Below are 14,232 nucleotides of genomic sequence, written 5' to 3'. Positions count from 1 at the left end.
CTTTATATTTAGGAAATAGGATTTAAACAAATCTAAAGGAAGATTTGACTCAAGTTAAAGTCCATGGCTGTATTCTTTCTTGTGTTAATACAGGTTACAATGAAAATATGCCCAGTGTTCTCGCCAGAAATTTTGGATAGCATCACATTTGGTGTAAAAAAATAAATTGTATTTTTTTTTAATGTAATTTATCGTGTCGTGGCAACGCTTTATTTCCTTTATGTTATATACATTATTGTTTATTACAAAATGTAATATATTGTTTGTATGCTATAGGCCCTTATTTGGTAAATAAAATATTCTATTCCACCCTATTCTTTGTTTTTATATTGTTGAAATCATAACTGAGAATACAATTAAACTATAACCATGATAACAGTATTTTCAGTTTATGTTTTCTATATTCATTTATAGTTCCAGAATTATTTTTTTCCTCTTAGTCTAAATAAGTCTAAAAATATATGTGTGGTTCCAGTTACCCTACCTATACCCAGCTAAATGAATGAATGGTTTATTATAGTGCAACCTGTATAGATACAATTGCACTAAATATGTAGGAAAAAACATGGGTTCTTAATAAAAAATTTGAATAGAAAAAATTCTTTATCATGTCTTTGAAACATATTGGTTCATGGTCCCAGTTGTGTCTTTTTACAAAATGATATATTTTTAACAAAGTTATCTACAAGTAGTCTGTTAATGCTTTGTTTTCTCTTTATGTATCATTGTTTTCTGTCTACTGTGCCATTTGTGCATATGTAGTTATTATTGTAAAATGCAGATTTTTGTCATATCTGGTCCGGTTCCGATCAGTAGTTTACACTAAAATATTAAATGGCCGCCGAAAGCAATGAAAAATACGAAAATAAACAATGTTTGACAAGAGATTTGGAATGAATATGGCGTTTTTAATGCATTAAATGGATGAAATATATGCACAAGCAAATTTTGATCACTTTCTAAAGAAAGTACAAAACTTATTTTGCCCAAAATCAAAATTTTCACTCTCGATTTAATAGGAAGAGAAAGAAAGTAATACTAATATATCAAAAGTCGTAAAAAGCTAAGACTCAACTCATTTTAAAAGAGAAAAATTGTTTGTTTTTCTTTGAAATTTCATTTAGCAAACATATATTTCGATTTTTTTATGATTTTCTGATTACGTTTTCTCCTTGTCGAAATTTGCCGATTGCAAACCACGTGGTATTAATCATGTCAAAGTGACAGCTTGGGGTATTCGTATCCAAACAGTTATCACCCAAAGGGCAATTAACACTTATTTAACCACTCTAAATTGCCTCTATTGTCCGACTTGAAGGGATTACAATTAAAAGTGATATATTTTTTTATGATCATAAGTGGTAAATAGATGAAAGTTCAAAATTTAGGAACGAGAAAAATAACATCCTGAAAATAATTATAGCGTCGCGGTAATAATTATAGCGTCGCTGTAATTATTATAGCGTCACGGGAAGAAATATAGCGTCGCGGTACCGCGACGCTAAAACGGCCTGGGGAGAACACTGTATGCCCTCTCTCTACCCTGTTGTTACCTAGGCTAGAGATGTATATCCTGAGGCTAAAAAAATAGGTGTGTTAAATCAAACCAACCAAAAATTTGAGTTTCCTGGCAATTCTTTTAAGATTTGAATATTCATCAAATCAATATATTGGTGTAACTACTAACTCTTTGTCAAGATATGGGACTATTAAAGTAGTTCAAACCAAGATTTCATTGCTTTTTTGTTTATCGACAGAAACAAATGGTCAACTTCCAACTTTTTTCTTGAGCCCTAATACTACATACTACTTCTCTAATAAAAAAACATGTTATATTTGCTTTAGAATGTTATACATAGATATAGGAAGATGTGGTGTGAGTGCCAATGAGACAACTCTCCATCCAAATAACAATTTATAAAAGTAAACCATTATAGGTCAATGTACGGCGTTCAACACGGAGCCTTGGTTCACACCGAACAACAAGCTATAAAGGGCCCCAAAATTACTAGTGTAAAACCATTCAAACAGGAAAACCAATGGTCTAATCTATATAAAAAAAAAAAACGAGAAACGAGAAACACGTATAAATTACATAAACAAACAACAATTACTGTATATAATTAATAAAAATACATGTATGCATATCATTGATTAGTTTCTATAACAAAAGTTTTCAGACTTATTTACAATATCTGGGTATTTACCTCTCCATTTTCAAGGGGGACAATCTTGGAAAACTCTGTTGTACAAATGACACTGTCGTCTTCAGCGATTTCTTGATCTGCTGGAGTGTTGAAAAATTTGATACAATCGCTTGGAGTATCGGCAAAATATTGCCAAGGTTGAAAGGTTTTACCAAAATCTAGTGATCTTTCTAAAGCCCAAACTCCAGGTCTTGGGGAGTTGGCCATCTTGATGAAGATGTAAGCAACATGAAATTCCTGAAAATAAATTATATTAATCAGTCAATAATTATAGAAAAATAGATGTAACCAGATGCTCTGCAGGGCGAAGCTTTATACGACTGCAGAGGTCGAACCCTGAACAGTTGGGGCAAGTATGGACACAACATTCAAGCTTGATACAGCTCTGAATTTGGATTGTGATTAAATAGTTGACACAACATAGGTTTCTGACACAGAATGAATTTGGTCTTAGAACTTAAACTTAAAAAACTTAAAAATTTTAAATTGGACATTTACCTATTATGGTCCAATATCCAAAATCTAAATACATGGTTAGATTCAGCATATCAAAGAACCCTAAGAATTCAATTTTTGATGAAATCAAATAAAGTTCAATTTTGGACCCTTTAGACCTCAATGTGGACCAATTTGATAACCAAGCCCAAATATCAAAAATCTAAAGACATGGTTAGATTCAGCATATATCAAAGAACCCAATATATTCAATTTTTGTTGAAATCAAATGAAGTTTAATTTTGGACCCCGATTTGGACCAACTTGGAAACTAGGCCCATAATCAAAAATCTATGTACATGTTTAGATTCAGCATATCGAAGAACCCCAACAATTCAATTTTTGTTAAAATCAAAACCCTTTGGACCTTAATGTAGACCAATTTGAAAACGGGACCAAAAATTAAGAATCTGAATATACGGTTAGATTTGGCATATCAAAGAACCCCAATAATTCAATTTTTGATGAAATCAAACAAAGTTTAATTTTGGACCCTTTTGGCCCCTAATTCCTAAACTGTTAGGACCAAAACTCCCAAAATCAATCCCAACCTTCCTTTTGTGATCACGAACCTTGTGTTTAAATTTCATAGATTTCATAGATTTCTATTTACTTATACTAAAGTTATTGTGAAAAAAACAAGAAAAATGCTTATTTGGACCCTTTTTTCACCCCTAATTCCTAAACTGTTGGGACTAATACTCCTAATCCCAACCTTCCTTTTGTGGTCATAAACCTTGTGTTAAAATTTCATAGATTTCTATTTAATTATTCTAAAGTTATTGTGTGAAAACCAAGAAAAATGCTTATTTGGGCCCTTTTTGGCCCCAATTCCTTAACTGTTGGGACCAAAACTCCCAAAATCAATCCTAACCTTCCTTTTGTGGTCATAAACCTTGTATTTAAATTTCATAGATTTCTATTTACTTACACTAAGTTATAGTGCGAAAACCAAATGTCTTCAGACGACAACGTCGCCAACATCATACCAATATACGACCAAATTTTTTTTTTATTTTTGCTTTCGTATAAAAATGTATGTAAAAGACACATATGAATAAATCTGATTGTGTATTAGGAAATCAAGGAGAAATAAATATTCCTGATGATTAGAAAGTTTCTTCTTATATTAGGTAAGGAAATGAAAATGACAATAAATAAACAGAAAAGAAGATTTAAGAAATATTTTTTGAAAAAGAAACATCCATTTCATATAAATGATTAAGCAGTAAGCAACTAAATTTTCTGTTTCGGTAACTGGATTTAATGTGCATGCATTTTAATTTTTGCTTGGCCTTTAAAAGTTGATCTACTTTTGTTCAGTAGCTTAAAGTATCTGGAAAAATTATCACTAGGCAGGAAAGTTAACCTAATATTTAATTTCAAGTTCATATACAAGTATCAAAAGATAACATTATATGCTAAGTCAGCAATAAAGTAAAAAATCAATTTATCAAAAACTACAGGTTTATTTTTTTGTGTTAAAAGCTATCTACCAAAGACATGAATGATTTCCTGCTACCAATATTACTTCAGCTTTGATTATGAAGAAATAGTTATAATTTTTCAGTAAAAACTGAACTATTATATTGCCTGAAGCTAAAAAATTATAATATTTGGAAGTCAGGGGTAAGATTGTGGGTGAGATTAAATGCAAATGGAAAAGTCTACTTTAACATGATCTTTGGTCCAAATGTATTCCTATTTCAACAAAGTAACTGTACATAAAATGAACACATTAGGGACGACATCAAAAGTTCAATGTAGGATAAAAAACTTAATTCACATAGTTTTTTCAGTGACACCCCCACCCCTCTCATAACTTAATTTGGGAAAAATTGATTTACCAATAGGGATACATGTAAAAATCGATTTTATATATACAAAACTTGCAGAATCTTAACTCCCAACCCCCAAACTATTTGATTTAAGTTTTTTATCCTACATCGATCTTTTGATGTCACCCCTTAGATCATGCAGATTTTAAGAACATCTTGAATAAAAATTATATATGACATTTTAAAAAAAAATATGTATGTCTTTTGACTTTCTTGTAGGAATTTCTTTGTTGTATATTAAAAATAAAGAAACAATTCCATGTCATGGTTCAACACTCACACAATACCATTTACTTCAACCCTCTGACAGTTAAGAATTTAAATGATCACCTAGGAAAATTAAATTCTAATGACAAATTTACAGATGAAAGACCAATAATACACTTCATTTCTATAGGGTCATTGTAAATCATCACAAATTATCAATGTTAATACAGTTTCAGAATTTTCTATCAAAATAGGTTAAGAAATGATAGGTTGTTAAATATATATGAATATTACAAGAGAAGAAAAAAAATGTCATTTTTAATTGATTTTTTTCGGCTAAGGCAGCAACCATTTGATTTTCTGGGGGGGGCTATGGTTTTTTTTGGAAAAAAAAGTTTGTTTCCAGTTTTTGGAGAAAAAAATAATTTGTTTTTGATTCTGAGAAAAAAAAATTGTTTGTTTCACCCTCAGCTGCCACTATATGTAATGCTAAAATTGAAAGAAAAAAATTGTTTTCGACTTGTCGCGAAAAAAATAGATTGTTTTTCGCCACAGGCGAAAAAAAAAATTTGTCCAGAAAAAAAAACCATAGCCCCCCCCAGAAAATCAAATGGTTGCTGCCTAAGGATCTAGTTGTTCTGTATTTCTTATTTATTCTATGATAACTAAATATAAAGCTAGAAATTCCAGCCTAAAAGTAAATATACAATACCTATATCATCATGATCATAAACAACTTACAAAATGTATATCATAGAACTTGATATGAAACAGTAGAAAAGCTAGATGACCCTGCTTATCTTCCATAAATTTAATATTTTAAAATGCTCTACATGATTGTGTTTATTCTGCAATTCAATACTGATATTACTTTGATGCATCTGTAAATCTATAAGTACAGTATAATGGTTGATTGCAGAAAAAAATAGTTTTCTCATTAGCAATCACACCACATCTACTTTTCTATATTGAAAGTTTAGAAATGGAATGGACATTTTCAAATTCTATAAAGTTTTCTTTCTTTACACTAATTCACTCTTGATAATGATGCTCACTGTGTGGACAGATCAATTATGAAGTTCTACTTTATTGAAACATTTGTATTTGGGTTTTTTTCTCATTTTTCTTAGGTCAAATGTGTATTTTAAAACTTTTTTGAAATTGATACGACTATGCTAGAAAGAAGTTCTTGAACCTCTTATGTTTTTGAATAATGCTACCAGGTGAATTTGACCAGTCACCTCCAACATAGATATACATGTATACTTTTAAACATGGGAAACCATTGCACTAAGTTTGATGACATTCAATGAATGAAGTGACCTCTTTTGATGCTAAAATATGAGCGAACATTATAATTGTGTACAATGTTTTACAAACATATACATGTCTGGATAGTAATCAGTACAAAGTATGTCAGTGGAGTACAAACAAATGTATACCCTTATGACCCAAATTATCATATAACCTTTCATCTGTGTTCTTGATATTTAAATCAGTTCCTGTGCAATTTAAGCTATCAACAGAAAATATGCTGCATCTGGCCCTCTTTGAATGCCCTGCATCTTCAAAAAACTTTGCCCTTCTTTCCCTTATCTATAAATGCACTGTATGTGTACATAGTATCGCATTAGTTTTTTTTAATGCCAGTCTGTTCATAAGTATGAATAACTTCTGATAAAGTATGTAGATAAACAATAACTTAATATCTATACATGATTACATTATAAATTTAATTTCATAATCCTTTTTGAACATTTGAGAAGGTTAAACTTTTGAGCAATTAAAATGACTTTGAGTTATATTTCTAATTCTGACAATATTATAGTTTCCATCCTTGTAAATGAGAACATCACAAGATAAGAAAAACTTTTAAAGAATCAACTCCAAATCAAATGACTTTTTGTTCAAACAAAGTTAAAGAGTTATTTCTCTTATTAATTACTTATAACTTTCAACTAAATGTTTGGGACTATTTTAGTGTTTGAGATGACATTTACTAAATTTAAGTAACAATTTACTAAATTTAAGTAATTCCCAGTGAAAATGTGAGTTATTGACATTGATAAATGTTAATTGTAGTAAACTGTAATCCAAAACCATGTATCAAATGATCTTCTGACACTATTCATAAATATCAATTTACACAAAATAAACCAGTAATTGGAATTCTATGTATTTCAAAATTGAGCATATTTTCAATCACTTCTTTTCTACCTGTATAAATATTAAGAAACTAATGTTTATAAAAATATGAATATTAAATTACATATTTATTTATTACAATGTACATTGTATATTAATGCCAGATTCATAATTACATAAAAGCAATGTATTTACACATAGACACATGTACAATTTTAAACATGTGTTCTTGTTATGATAAGTCGTATATCGTTGTCATAGAAACAAAATCTGCAAGATAGCAGTTTGTTTTTCTTCACTTAGTGTAAGGCCATGGTAAAAACATTTTCAGTAGTAATAATAGCTGTACTATCACAGAATATTTGATTTTGAGCAATATATATGTTGACTGCTTAATGTCTTTTGGGTTATTGAGTTGTTGGGTTGCTGTCCTATTGATGTAATACATACATCTTTTATAAATATTTTTGTTTTGACTATTATTTGTGGTTCACTGTAAATTATGTCAAATTTGGTTCCCAAGTAGTAATTTTTGCCTCAGATCACCCTTGTTACATTGTACATGTATATTTCTAATTTAAAAATATATATCTGGGTAGAAGTCTATTACATATACATGTACAAACATAGACTATGCACACCTTATTTTCTTCTTGTTGTATGTATCTAGTTTCAACAGAACAGCACAGATGAGATGGTACATTGTTTGTAAATGTAATTTTTGTACATGTACATATTGTAAATATTACATTTTTAGCATTCTAATCAACTCAAGTTACATATGTAAAAGTACATGTATTTCTTACAATGGATAATAAGTACATTGTACTTGATACAAATGAATTCTTGAATATGAATCAACCTTTCCAGAAACCCCAGAGGTTATGAGATGGTCACGCACAGATGAAAGTCAACGAGAAAAAATTACTGCACAGGAAATACCTTCTTGTGAAAAATTTAATGAATGGGTTCTTATGCAATCCTTTTAAACTATCTTTGTATACATGTACATGATCGTACATTGTATAGGGTTCAAAATTTTCCTGTATCTTGTCTTTAAAAATTTTTCACTTTAAGTCTGTCAAACTATAAATTTTCAAAAAAGTTGGTGGCCTTGAAAATTGAAACTTTAAAGATAATGGTTTGCTAGGTAACTTTGCATAATTCATCATGAAGGAAAATTTATGCATTTTGTTCACGTCCCAATTTAAATAAAATTTTGTATTGTAACAAGAAAAAGGATATTAACAAAATGTACAATGCACATGTATTTGTGAACTATTCTGAATTTGATTGCTTTAGACAAGAGCCTTAAATATCATATCAATTCAGTATAATAACAAAAATAATCTTAATTTAAACAATAAAAGAATATTATTTATAGATAACGTTTTCACATTTACATAAGTATAATTGACAGACCCCTGGGCCCCCTTTTCAAATTTACATAACTTTTAACAGCCCCCCTTTTATATAGACAGCTTTGTTTATATTCCAGCTGTAAACAGTTAATGATCAATTTCTTAGAACCTTAGAAGTAAAACAAAGATTACATATAGAAAAGAAATACAATTTTTGCAAGTGAAAATGTCATTCATTAGCTAGACCCTTTAGTCTTTAGTCTTTAGAAGTGTCAACTTGACACTATAATCTCTATCTGTAATTTCGATCACTCTGGTAATTTTATGTCTCTATTGTATTAAACTCATTAGTACATTTGTATTTATGATGTGGCACTGCAGAGAAACTAAATAAATAATTAAATAATTAATTCAAAAAAAAAAAAAAAAAAAAAAAAATAATTAACCCTTATAAAACCTTTACTATCTATTTTGTGAACCTTCCAGTATCTTTAATAAAAACCCCTAACAAATCTTGAATATCTTCTATGTGATGTTTGTTATTATCATTTTCTGTTGTTGCTAATAGTACTTCTGATTCAAGTGTTAGTTTTGATGTTATGAAATAGAGTGCAGAGCGGAGTTTTTCTCTAGCCTCCTCATAATTTTCACAATCCAGAAGATAATGGTCAACTGTTTCTATTTGTCCACAGCTGCATTTGTCGGTGAGTGCTGGGCATATCATTGATTTATATGAATTTAAATTGCAATATCCTGTTCTTAAACTAGTAGTTATTCTATATATTTCAGTTGACGGTTTGTCTTTTGGAATTGTATTCTTAACATTTTGTTGAAAGACATAATATCTCCTTCCTTTTTCACTGGTGTCCCATCTGTTTTGCCATTTTAACATAACACTGTCTTTAGCTCCTTTTTGTATATCTTGTTTAGTAAATAATGGAATACTTTGTATTTTTTCTGCCTCCTGTGCTGCTTTTTTAGCTAGTTGGTCTGCTAGTTCATTACCTTGTATGTCAGCGTGTCCAGGGGTCCATTCAATGGAAACAATGATTCCTTCAGATTTTAGTGCCAATATACCAATTTTAATATCATGAATAGTTTTGCCGTAATTATCTGATTTCCAATTTAAGGTTAAAATTCCAATTGCTGATTGGCTGTCTGAGAAAATTTTGATGGATTCAGTGTTTTTTCTGTTGTTTGGAATTATAAGAAAATCTAATACCAGCTTGATAGCTACTAATTCCCCCCCTTTTCAGTAAATAAGTATAACGAATGTATCAAATTACACGAATGCTACCCTCCCCAGTCTCTTCAATTCTTGCACCCGTGCACTTTTCAACTGTTATTTTTATAATAATATTACCTGTCCTAAGTTGATTGTAAGGTTGACTTCGTTGTATTTCAAGTCCCGGGATAGAGGGGGACTCTGCCACCATCTTTCTGTACCATCTATAGCAAACTCAGCAGGATGTTCTTTGGTTGATCTGATTGTTCCTTCAGAACTAGGAACCTCGCAAAGATCACAATTTTGTCCCTCCATTATAGTTACTTCATTTGTTGGTGAAAATCTATTTCCATAATCGCCGGTTGCACCTGTAAGTTTACAAAATAACTCTCGTCCTGAAACTCCAACTCCACATGTTGCACTTGCTATTATTTCTTGTGACTGTGCAAGATTGAAATAAGGCGGTGTTAAAAACTGTTCCTGTGTAAAAACTAAAACTGTTTTGTTTAAAAATAAAAGTAAAATCAGTAAGGGAATAACTTCCCACACCGCCATTGTCAAAATCCTTTCATTCAATGAGTACAGGGTGAAATGTTTGGACTGTTCTATTTACCGGGGAGAGATAAGTCGTTTATTGATTAATTTCCCAGGTATTTTGTGACATTTATGTTATGTCAATCATTATGTAATCAAGAAATACTTAATTGTATTTAACGTAGACTTCAAGGTCGACTTCTAGGCATGGATAAACAGTCTGAGTTAAATATTGCAATATACGAAACACCTTCAATAAAATGGTTGAACCCATCACGGCCAGATTACATTACAAATGCATTTGCTTCGCCGTAGACTGTTTGATAAAGTTATCATTATCTCGATCATATACTTATGAAAGTTATATAATAGATCTATAACTGAATGATCAATCAGTTACCTAAATAAAAGTACATTGAAGGGAAATTAACGCAACCATAGCCTTTGCATATTGCCGATAATCAAAGAATAGATTAAGGCGAAGTGTACGTAATTGCACGCCTCTAGCGGAATACGGGATTAAAAACGTTCGTCGTTAGTTACGCAAGTTATCTCCCTTACTCCAAGAAAGGACACACGAAAGAGAAACTACTTTCTATAATGAATCCAACAAGCACGCCTGTGCTGTCTTAAACCTCATAGAAATTATCTAAATAACTCCAATTAGAAATCACAGCATTCTGTATGTTGTTCTGTGTGCAGCCTGACTTAAAAACAGTGTTTTTTTTTTTTTTTTTGTTTTAGACGCGTAGGAGAAGGCATTTCATGTTTATGATACCAACAGAAAGATAAAACGCCTCACAACAAAATTATAAACAAATAAACAAATAAACATGTAACAAATTTTCTTCTATTGATATCAAATTAAATAAAATGAAACCTGAATTGACCCAACAATATCGTTTTAAAAAGCCGTAGTCTTGAACGAAAAACACAGTACTCAACGTAAAGTTTTATAATAGGTTACAAATAATTAATGAAAGACGTGTAAATTTAATTGTTTAATCAAAAAGACGTTGAAATGTTCGTATTTTGTGCAATTGAAAATTTAAGGACATGACTTATATTCATATAAGAAATCAGACGATACAAAGAAAATAATTTGATCACTAGTGCAACACTTACAAGTCGGAAGAACAAAGACGGAAAACAAACAAAAAATAAACAAATTATGCCCCAAAAATTACTCAGTAACTTGAAAAATTCTAACATTTATCTTAAAATAAGTAAAAATTATGTCATTCAACTCCCAGTTTTCAACTTTTTCTACATGTGCAGAAAATAAACAGGTGTCTTCTATTCCGTCCGCAATTTATGGGAAAATTAAATCTAAATTTAGAACCATATTGAAATTGAAAGTACACATGTAAGATAAAATATAACATGTCATTTCTTCTTTCACAAATTCCAATTTCGAAGAGATATATAGCGAAATCTGTTTTCTTTTATTGTGCCTGTGTGCATCATTCAAAATTAGAGAATGTAATTTTGAAGTATCAAGTCTCAATTCAAGATTAAAAATGAATAGAATATAGAATTACGAGGGGGGGGGGGGGGGGGGGGGGGTAGGCAAACTCCGGACAGTGATCGTTTCCGTTCCGGAACTGTTTTCCTTTACTCCATCAATCACTGCCACCGGCTTTCGAAATTCGTTCCAAATTTTGGAACGATTATCTACGCAATAAATTTCCTCAGAACCATTAGTTACCGGCTTGAAAAACTTCAATTTGATAATTTCTTCCCAAAATTTAAACAACTTTTCCTAGATTTAAAAAATGAGCATTAAATTTACGTCCCACACAGGACCTTTATTATGTGTGCATTCTTATCTAAGTTATCTCCCCGAACCCTTTGGAAAGTAAACATGGAGGGAAACGTGAATCAGATATATAATTGAAATGTATGTTAGGCGCACAGTCCCTCCTAAGTCCAAAGGGAAAACAAGCCCAAATGTTGCAACATAAACTTGGACAGGTACAAATGATGATTTGAATGAATATGCGGTTGTCAACGGAGGAAGTTTGGTCTACCAAATTATGCAAGCCTTTCCATGTTTCCTTTTCTCATTATGAACATAAAGGGACATCTTTTATCCATTTATAGTCGGATCCAGGGTGGCCCAGCCTCCCCCTTTTTTTCCCTGGAAAATGTTGGTTTATTATATAGGGAATCACTGAAGCATGACTGGAAACAACCCCCCCCCCTTTTTTTTTAAGGTCAGTCAGTGCCCCTTCCCATGTAATATAAGACTGTAGGTTCATATCATTTCTGTTCAAGGTTGAACATTGTTAGTAAAAAATACCAGATAGAAGTAAGGTTCTCTGGGAAAGTTTTTGCAAATAACATAAACATAAAAATGTGCCATTTTCATTCTTTTCACTTTTGTACTTTCACTATGACAAGACATTCTCAGTATGAAGTAAAGAGGTTGTCAGTTTGACAAATGATGATTTGAATGAATATGCGGTTGTCAACGGAGGAAGTTTGGTCTACCAAATTATGCAAGCCTTTCCATGTTTCCTTTTCTCATTATCATGATTATGAACATAAAGGGGCATCTTTTATCCATTTATAGTCAGATCCAGGGTGGCCCAGCCCCCCCTTTTTTCCCTAGAAAATGTTGGTTTATTATATAGGGAATCACTGAAGTATGACTAGAAACACCTCCCCCCCTTTTTTTTTAGGTCAGTCAGTGCCCCTTCCCATGTAATATCAGACTGTAGGTTCATATCATTTCTGTTCAAGGTTTAACATTGTTAGTAAAAAATACCAGATAGAAGTAAGGTTCTCTGGGAAAAGTGTTTGCAAATAACATAAACATAAAAATGTGCCATTTTCATTCTTTTCACTTTTGTACTTTCACTATGACAAGACATTCTCAGTATGAAGTAAAGAGGTTGTCAGTTAGACTACAACCCTACATATATAAACTTTAAAGTTTGCATCATTGACATATAGTGAACACATTTGTGACTAATTAACAAATGACCATGTTAACTTGCCCTTCAATATGTTCACTAACTTGAGTAGCACATAATATATTGGCCATTTGATATTTATACAATGATTGGAACAGAAACTCTTAACACATTATGTGCTGTAATATACATGATGATTAAAATATGGAGTTCAGGTATGATTGCTAATGTGACTATCCACCAAAGTTCAAATGATATTGATTTAAGCAACTATAGGTCATAAGGTATAACCTGCATGTGCCACAGTCTGCAATGACTAAAACTTATTTAGTAATCTCAGTCATTTTGTCATGTCAAACCTTACAAAATGTGACATATTTTAACATGTGTTCCAGATTTTCTTACCTACAATAGCAATTATAATGTTTATTCAGTTTTATTTTATTTGTGAACAACCACTCTTCCACCGCTTGAACTTTTTTATGACATCATCAACTCAAGTATGAATATGGTCAGTCTTTCTTTTCATCAATCATGACAGAGGTGTAATGAAACAAGAAAATTCATGAAATCAGCATTTATGTACGTTGTATCTATAACAATTGTTTTCAAAAGTGAATTGTTAAAATAAGTTTGTTCCTTCCAAAATATAATGCTCTGTTGGCATGGTTGGGTGCCGCTAGATACTACCCAGAGGTGGAACCCTGAACAATAATGGACACAACATTCAAGCTTGATACAGCTCTCAATTTGGATTGTGATTATATATATATTTGACATAGCTTGATTTCTGTCACAGATTGAATGTGGACTAAGAACTTTAAATTTTAAAACTGGATATTTCCCTTATAATATGTACATGTAATATGGTATAATATTCAAAATATAAATACATGTTGAGATTCAGCAAAGAATCAGAAGAATTGAACTTTTAATGAAAACTAATTAAGTTTAGTTTTGGACCCTAAGGACTTCAATGTGGACTAATTTAATAATGGGGCTCAAAATCTAAATTCATGGTTAGATTCAGCATAACAAAAAAACCTTAATATTTATTTTTTATAAAAATCAAACAAAAACTTTAATTTTGGACCGGTTGGACCATCTTGTACAGATCCCTTCTCTTATACTTTAGTTATTGTCTAAAAACTAAATGTCTCCCAATGATGACATCACCATACCATTACACAGCCACAAATTTCTAGCAGTTGTATAAAACAAATTGATCAATGCAGTTTAAATTTATGTTACTTCAGAGAGAGAAAACAAACCTGCCCCCCTTTTAATAGATGAATGGTATAT

At 31.1% G+C, this 14,232-nt stretch overlaps 1 protein-coding gene across 2 annotated transcripts in view; it reads right to left on the bottom strand.

The window, feature by feature from the left end:
- Positions 1-10,065, bottom strand: part of LOC143071507 (laminin subunit alpha-like) — an 86,536-nt gene extending 76,471 nt beyond the window's left edge. Inside the window, exons 1-2 of one of the 2 annotated variants that reach the window (XM_076245858.1) lie at positions 9,617-10,065; positions 2,208-2,444 (exon numbers count right to left, since the gene is read on the bottom strand). In XM_076245858.1, coding sequence (XP_076101973.1) covers positions 2,208-2,444; positions 9,617-10,033 — 654 coding nt within the window. In that variant the 5' untranslated portion in view covers positions 10,034-10,065. The remainder of the gene's footprint in view (positions 1-2,207; positions 2,445-9,616) is intronic. The other variant, XM_076245866.1, reaches the window with a different exon arrangement.
- Between the last annotated feature and the right edge of the window lie 4,167 nt (positions 10,066-14,232).

Source organism: Mytilus galloprovincialis, chromosome 1, assembly GCF_965363235.1.
Source record: "Mytilus galloprovincialis chromosome 1, xbMytGall1.hap1.1, whole genome shotgun sequence".
Classification (NCBI taxonomy): Eukaryota; Metazoa; Mollusca; class Bivalvia; order Mytilida; family Mytilidae; genus Mytilus; species Mytilus galloprovincialis.
Note: the sequence above shows the minus strand (reverse complement) of the source record. Positions and strands in the feature narration are given on the sequence as shown.